The sequence below is a fragment of the Austrofundulus limnaeus genome, unplaced genomic scaffold (genome assembly GCF_001266775.1).
Source record: "Austrofundulus limnaeus strain Quisiro unplaced genomic scaffold, Austrofundulus_limnaeus-1.0 Scaffold5, whole genome shotgun sequence".
Classification (NCBI taxonomy): Eukaryota; Metazoa; Chordata; class Actinopteri; order Cyprinodontiformes; family Rivulidae; genus Austrofundulus; species Austrofundulus limnaeus.
Window position 1 is genome coordinate 5,192,471 of NW_013952407.1, and position 8,780 is coordinate 5,201,250.

The 8,780-nt window shown below is 38.7% G+C and overlaps 1 protein-coding gene across 1 annotated transcript in view; it reads right to left on the reverse strand.

The window, feature by feature from the left end:
- Positions 1-8,780, reverse strand: part of snx29 (sorting nexin 29) — a 230,948-nt gene that overhangs the window by 61,068 nt on the left and 161,100 nt on the right. The window contains exon 16 of the mRNA XM_014028096.1: positions 4,117-4,233. Coding sequence (XP_013883550.1) covers positions 4,117-4,233 — 117 coding nt within the window. The remainder of the gene's footprint in view (positions 1-4,116; positions 4,234-8,780) is intronic.

An 8,780-nucleotide genomic window follows, 5' to 3' on the forward strand; every position in this document is an offset into this window, starting at 1 on the left:
GTGTGTGTGTGTGTGTGTGTGTGTGTGTGTGTGTGTGTGTGTGTGTGTGTGTGTGTGTGTGAGCACACGTGTGGACAGGTTTTTCCTAAAATGTGTGGACAATTTTCCCCCCAAAAAAGCAGCCTTGTGGGGACCGTAGTGAATCGTGGGGACCAATGCCAGGTCCCCACATGGCCAAATGCAAACTAGAAGCACTCGGAGAGTGCAAACCTCCGCCAAGAACAATTTCCCCCACCCTGTAAGAGTTAATGCACAAAAACAGAGAAGGAAACACATTCGCCGAATAAGTTCTGACATAGCGAACATTTAAGCAGGCAGTATGCACGGAATTTCTTCTCGGTGGAGTCCAATGTGAAAAAAAAAAGTCAGACTCGTCACCCGACATTGGTCATCGTCAAACTGGTGTCGGATTAAGCTCCTAAGTTTTCATCAGTCACATTTCACCATGTAAACATCAGTTTTATCCCCTTGTATGAGTTTGTAATGGTTTGACTCTCTTTATAAAGTACTTCTTGGCTCCCCCCATCTCCAAACTTTGAGGGCCGACAGCTCTCTATTTACAAGCCTAGTAGAGAGAAACTGTTTTYATTGGTTGTTTCGGAAATGTGGTGTGTTTGAGGAAATGGGAWAAATAGGTTTCATGGTGCAGTCACGCACTTCCCGGTCACAAAACGTTCTGTAAATGTGCATATTATGGCAAAAACTATTCATCATTAAATGTGGTTTTAACATTACTTTTATAAAGTTTGAAGTCGGTACTATCCAATCCAGCTCACTGTTTTTTACAGAAGCCCTGTGAAAGCATCACAGCTTTGCCGATCTCAGAGTGTTAAAAGAAGAGAAATTCCTGTATCCGCATCGTGATCCAGAACATCACCAAAATTTAAAGGTGTGTTCCTTGGCCCAGTACCCACATGTGGTAAAAATGTCATGACAATCCATCCACAAGTTGTTGAGTAATGTTGTCCACAGACAGAACGACAGATAGACCGACAGACAGACAGACAGACAGACCGACAGACAGACAGACCGACAGACAGACATACACACACACGACAGAAAACATTACCTTGCCCTTGGCGGAGGTAATTACGGGTGTGGGGTTAGATTTAGGACCAAGGTTTAGGTTAATTTTATGGTCAGGTGAGGTAACCTGTGAGGTTAATTTTAGGGTATATGGTCAGGGTTAGGATATAAAGTCTAAAAAAATTAATGGAAGTCAATGGAAGGTCCCCACGGGATTACAGAACAAACATGTATGTGAGTGTGTGTACTTGTTTCGACTACAGAGTGAGGACCATTTGCACCATAGTTACTATCAAAGTGAGGTCTTTGATGTAATGTGAGGACTGCTTCAATGTCCTCACTTCGTTTGCAGCTCTGCTATACTTTACTAGTTAGGCTTAGAGGTATGATGTAAATTAAGTTTTGGTTCAGGTTAGGGTTAGCTATGGACCAGTAATGATTAATTTTAGGGTAAATGGTCAGGGTTAGGCTATAACAAAGTCTAAAACAAAATGAATGGAAGTCAATGCACGGTCCCCACGGGGTTCAAGACCAAACATGTGTGTGTCAGGTTTTATTATATTGTAGGGAATAAAATCAACAGTACTGAAATAAAGTTGCTTGTCTAAAATACAAAGTAAAAAACTTGATTGTTAAGATTAGCATTGATAGCTATCAAAAACCCTAATAGCTTTAGCTTAAAGAAACCAAAAATATGTTGCGGAAAACYGTATCTACAAGAAATAGAGGGATTTTGGTTGGTAGAAGACAAGTTTAAGAAACATCTAGTTAGCTATTACAGACAGCCAGGGTTGCATCTCTAATCTAGTATATCAAACATTGTCCCAAGTGTATCAATTCTTATGGAGCTGATGCAATCTAGAAGCTCTTTATGCAATAGGAGAATCCTACTGATTTATACTCTGCATTGATGAATACAAAAAAGCTATAATATGGTGCAAGAGACTGATTGCTTAATAATATAGCACTGCAAGGAACACTCATCCATCCATTTATTCATTTTATTTTGCTTTAAAAAGGTCATGGATGTAACAGGTTTAGGAGGGAAACCTAAACATAATCTCCCATCACCTCCAGAAGGATCTAAGCATAAATAATCTCTCCATGTGAATTTTAGCCCAATGGTGTCATTTCAGTTGGATGTGAATGGAAAAACTCACAAAGGAGGTATTCAAGAAGCATTCTAATTAAAAGCCCATACCACATCAGCTGATTCTGTTGATCTACCACTTGTTTCATCGTCCTATCAGTAATGAACATATACTTGACTTTTCTACTCACCCCCAACCCAGAAAAATATTCCGCCTCATTTTCAGTTAAAAACCATCACCTTGGAATTAAGCTCCTTCTTCATTGTCAACTCTCACTCTATCACTTCTTGTCTGTTCAGTTCAACTCAAATATAGGTGTGTCTCCAAGGTAGTGTGTTGCTCACTTTGTGGACGTGATTGTGAGGGGATAGTCGGTAGGCAGCTTTGGATATTGTGGTTTTATCATCCGGTAGTCTGACTTTATTATTATTACTATTTTGTCACGGCACTGTTTTAAAGTGTGCGTGTAACCATGAACAACCAGTTTGTCCAAAACCTCTTAGTATACCAGCTCATTTCAGACTGCTCCGTCTAGCTCAAACCTGAATGTGCTCATCTAAAATAGATTAATAGGTCTGCACCTCTTGACAGGAAAAGCTTGTAGGAGGAGTTTGTAAGTTCCACCCTGGCTCAGCAATCTGTTGAGGTCAAAATTGCTTGCATGCAATACTGGGTGTCATCTGTCTGGAAACCCATCAGAGTTGGATCCAAACAACGTAGGACAAATTTGGCAAAAACAAATTGATGAGAACCCTCCTGAAACATTCCAGCACTTTCAGGACCTTGGACAGTTCCATCAGCATTTCATACCGTCTAAAGTCCTGAAACATTTCAGCACTTTCAGGACCTTGGAAAGTTCTTTCAACCCTTCATGCTGTCTAAAGTCCTGAAACATTCCAGCACTTTCAGGACCTTGGACAGTTCCTTCAGACCTACACACTGTCCGAGGTCCTGAAACATTCCAGCACTTTCAGGACCTTGGACAGTTCCTTCAGTCCTTCACACTGTCCAAGTTCCGGAAACATTCCAGCACTTTCAAGACCGTGGACAGTGCCTTCAGCTTTTCACACTGTCCATGGTCCTAAAAAAATTCCAGCACTTTCAGAACCTTGGACAGTTCCTTCAACCCTTCATGCTTTCTAAAGTCCTGAAACATTCCAGCCCTTTCAGGACCTTGGACAGTTCCTTCAGGCCTTCACACTGTACAACAGTGGAATCTCATGGAATTTGCTCATTTGGGTGAGTTTCTGACATATTTTGGATGATACAATGTATTTTGGATGCTGCTGTTTTCTGCACCRGCCATTACCTGCTTTATTCAATTACTTATTCACTTTGAAGGCAACATTTTTATGTTTAATTTGAGTTGGAAAAAAATGCCAAAGAATTAAATGTTCTAGGGGATAAGTAAATAATTTTTATTTAAAATCAGTTGTAGTACATTATAGTTTTGAAGAATCATCATTACATTTGACTGAAGGGGTACTAGTGACATGACAAAATGGCTCAGGGGGTACACAAGTCTTAAAAAGGTTGGGAATCACTGTTTTAAGGCATGCCCGTGGAGAAAGGGTTTTGAAGAACAGACCCTCATCTCAGCCACTGGCTGTAAAACATGCTACTGTAAACTGCAAGTCATGGCTGGAAGACACCAACAGAACCACATTATATGCAAAATGCATAAATGAGATCCTGAGGTTTCTTAAACCAGACACCCTCATCTCCATATCTGCACCWTGAGATGCTGTCCGTGAACGTTACAAAAAAATAAAAGAATAAATGAGAGATAAGGTGCAACTGCTGGCCTTATTTTAGGTTTTGGTCAACAATGCAACTTCTTCTATAAAAACATTTTATCTAGGGCGTTGGAAACTTTAAATATCAAGAAAAAGAAACTACATGAAACTACTATACAGGTAGAAATGAAAATTAAAGAAAAGAGATAAAACTCGCAGCTTTGTCAGATGAAAGTAGTGTGCTGGGGTGTGCAATCACTCACCGGTCCTCTGAGGTCAATGAGTTCCTGTCTCATCTGAACAATGAGGTGGTCTTTGGCCATAAGGGAACGGTAGAGGCGCTCATTAAATTCTATCAACTCACCGTGCATTTCAGCCACCTGCAACATACACAGAGAAAAACAAAACACATAAGCACAGTTAAATTAATGTCACAGTGAGCAACTGATGTACAAAACAATCAAAAAATTATAAATAAAAGGGGATGGTGTTAAAAAAAATAGTGTAATCCCCAATAGAAAGTGTAAAACTATTAAAAACACACCACAGTTGAGACATAACAGAAGTTGACAGCAGAACAGATTCTGCGAAACGGTGAAACAGAAATGGGTAGAATGAAGCGAAGGGAAAAATTCATCCTCACTGTACTTCGAGCCAACGATTCAATTGTCATCAGCTCCAACAAACCTTGATGTGCCATTATTCTCATAAGTGTGGGTTCACATGTTCATGGAAACATGAGGGATTCTGCGTGTGTGTGTGTGTGTGTGTGTGTGTGTGTGTGTGTGTGTGTGTGTGTGTGNTGTGTGTGTGTGTGTGTGTGTGTGTGTGTGTGTGTGTGTGTGTGTGTGTGTGTGTCTATGTGTTTTTGTTCCCCACTCCTGTGTCTGCCTAACTAGGCTGGACAGTGTGGACAGCTCTCTGTCTGGGGACTGATAGCTGTGACACATACTGTGCTGCATGGAGAACACCTGCTGTCAGCACCACTTCGGCACAACGTCACTGGGAACTGACAGGTGAGCTGAGCTTCACTGTTGCTCCAACACCAACCGTCATACATTAATGTATTCACATCGCATTTGGAAGCCAACACATTAACATWAGGAGGGATTTTATATAAATACTCAAACATTTCTGAAATTATTTTCAAGGGAGCCAGGGCAGCTACTGCTTGAAATACCAATACACATGAACTCGCTTGTATAAATAATGATTTGGGACTTACTTTTGTAATAGCCTAAAATGACACAATATAAATGTTATGATGTATGAAATGTACCAAGAAGTGTTAAATACAAAAAAGATTGAAAGCTGGTGGCACATAAGCATCACTGTGGGAACCACAACTTGTGTCTTTCACTTTATGCCAGCCCTCTCAATAAGACAGGCAGAAAGCAGCTAGAAGTAAAAGGTCAGCCTCAAACAAACAAAAACTGTATAAATACGATAAGTTACTGAAGCACATTACTGTGTTCCTTTATGTAGGTCATGACAAGTTAAAAACACAATTTCCTTTAAGTTTTAAAGAGAGAAGTCAGAGCTCAAATATGATGGACGTCAATGAGAGTTTGGATGTGTGCACTCTGAGAAGACTTTAAAGAAATTATAAGTCTTAAAGCAGTGAGACGCACAGAAAGATGTGAAAAATGCTAACATTTTTTATCTACTGTATAAAAGTGAAATTTGGTAGAGCAAATGGAGTTTGTACAAGTTTTTGGAAAGTTTCAACAGCTCAAAAGTTTGAGTGACATCACACTCCACATTGAACATTTTGTTTTAAAGTCTTCAAAGAACATAAAACTTTAATCACAATTGTGTTTAAATAGTTTTAGTTCAGGTACATTCAATTATTCAATGTTTTGTGGTCTGTTCAGAATTTGGATGATGATGGTAAAATACYCCTGTACTATAGAGTTTCCATGAAGGCTGCATTTTCTCTCATTTTACCAAAATCTTAAAGATATTTGTGTTGAAATAGTTTTTTTTAAACATTTCCATTACATTGTAGAATGGACTTCCATCAAAATTCACAGCATGCTGTCCCTACTCAAGTCTTCCATTTTATTTATTAATTTTTTTGTTTGTTTTTTCCATTGGTTTTTCCAAAGCTGCAGGAGGCATACTGAATTGAATGATGGAAATGAAAGAATGTTAGATGAATACTAATAAAAATGTTCTGATGCTTTTGCATGGGGCCACTAACAAAGCTGATGATGAAAAGTAAACTTGAATCTGAATACTTTAATTATTTTGGTCTGAAGATAACATTAAAAGAGGAAGGAACTTCACATTGCTATCTATACCAGTGGTTCTCAAATCCTGGTCCCCAAGGAGCCCCATGTTTTAGTTGTTTCCCTGCTCTTCAGTTAACTCTAAGTTCTGCAGAAGCCTGCAAATCACTCATTCATTTAAATCAGGTGTGCCAAAGCAGGGAAACAACTAAAACAAGCACGATAGGGGTCCTTGAGGACCAGAATTGTGAACCGCTGATCTGTTCAAGAAGAATATAAGTATAAAAATATATATGTGAAACTAAACCATTTAAAGGGGCAATATCATGTAAAATCAAAGTTTTTTTGAGTTTTATATCATGTTATAATGTTATACGCTCATAATAAACATGCCCAAAGCCTTGCTAAGACTAACTCATGCATGTTTAAGAAATCCTGCAGCGTTTTTAGGCAGCCATGCTGAGGAGCAAAATGACAGGTGGGGTCCAGAAACGCCTCTGGGATGTGTCTTTAAGCCGAGCTTCCTCATGGCAGAGCGCCCCCCTTCCCCCCTTCCCCACACACCCCGCCCATGACTCCTGCAGGCTCTCGGGTGAAAGTGAAACAGAAACCTAGCTGTCTGCTGCTCTCATTATTAATTCTCACTCAGTGAAGCTTTTGTTAAATTAAAAATACCTTTGAGGAAATGTATTTTCAGATGCCAAGTAAACTGCATCATGGCAGTTTAAAAAATGTCACCCTTTAAAGGGCCAATGTTATATGTTTCTCAGGCATACATTTAAATACTATACCATAATAAAGTTACTATGTCACCTTCAGTTGTTAATAAAATGTTGTTTATAAGTTTAAATAGAAAATAAACTTGACTTCTCATCATATCTGTTTCTAAACACCTTGAAATTGGTCTCTGTCTCTTTAAGAACTTCCTTCCGCTTCTGCCCCACCCATTTAAGCACGGGGCTGAGTGTGTGTGTGTGTGCTCTGTGATGAGGAAGCTCGGCTTGGAGACACAGCCCAGAGGAGGAGCTGATCCCAAAAGGTGATTCTAGGCTCAAACAGTGGTTTTTGCTCTCCTGCATGGCTGCCTCAGGACACTACAGGATTCTTAAACATGCATGAATGAGTCAAAGAGCGGATAACATTATAACATGATATAAAACTCAAAAAAAAAAAAGATCTTACATGATATGGCCCCTTTATATCTTTTTAAATTGTTGAGATTAGAAATGTTGTTTTCCCAAGGATTCATTTCACCTTTAGTCAGAGTACATTAAGTGACAGGCTCAGACAATTTTGTGTCAATTTTTCGTCACTTTTTAAACAAAAATGTTTCCTCTCAGATGATTGCCAGGCAACCTCATAGGGCTGGTGAGATTAAAAGAGAATACTACCACAAAAACATAAAAATAACAAAAAAAATCTACACATTGTTACCATTTGTATTTTTTAATCAATACATCAAATATTTTCTCACAGTCTACATATTTTTTACCATGCTTTAACACTTATTATTTCCCAGAGTAAGAAGCAGAACCAGTGAAATAAGAACCATAACTGTTAAGGTTTTCGATTTTGCCTACTGTTACTTATTCTGGATAGGCAAYAAAAAAAAAAGAAACAGCAGCAAGAACCTGAGACTTGACAGAATCAGCAAGAAGGACATATTGCTGGACAGGGCAGGTTGGATCAGATGGTAACAACAATCCAATCCAAAAAAATAAAAGTTCTCTGCAAATGTTGTAAGAAATATGAACCTCTGCAGAAAGAAGAGTCTGCTGTCACTCTGACAAGAGTCGGACTMCTGCTCTGTCAAAGTATGATGCCATCTAGAGGTGATGCAACAGCAAAGTTTCATAAGAATGATGCAGTTGCCATGGCAACCACAACACAAAAGACAGAAAGACATGCTGCTATATAGAAGACGTTCTCCTTTGGAGACAAATAATAAATCTTTTGCCTTTTTATATTTAAATCAGGACATCTTTTTTTCTCTACAAGAAAATACGATGAAGAGCTCGGGCAAAAAGCTGCCACTTTAGATGAGAGCAAGGATAAATAAACTACTCCAACCCACTTTGATTCTATGGACAATACAAAGAAATAGTAGGCCCTTCTTAACAAGCAATGTACAGATTGTTCTTGATTTCTAAACGCAGTACTCATCAACACACAATAAAGCCACGAAGCACAGATCAGCCTCTGAATCAGGAGCTCTGCTGTGCAATCAGAAAAATCCTGCATGCACAACATGACACTCCACTTTAACATCTCACCTAGCATTGCTACAGATTGGTAATAAAGGTAGAAATGTTTCATTTTAAATTTTAAAGAAATTTTTTTTTYCAGTAATGGCCAAAACATGGCTAACACGACTATTTGCCACAGACCAGAAATACAAAATGCATTTCTGGACTGTGAACTATACAATGAATACACTCATGATCAAAGTTTTAGGACCAGTTAACAAAAATGTCAAGAATTCACAATTTGCACAGTGGGACCGTAAGAAGGTTCTAAGTAGAGTTTTGGAATGAAAGAAGAAAAATGGGAGTGAGGCAAAAAACACTGGTGTTTGACTGTAAACAAGTATTAACAAATAAAACAGACAGTTTCATSAGCCACTGTCAGAACATTACTTTTTCACTTTGCCTATTTGTTTTAATATAGTAGAACAGACAAGTCTGGATTTATCATTA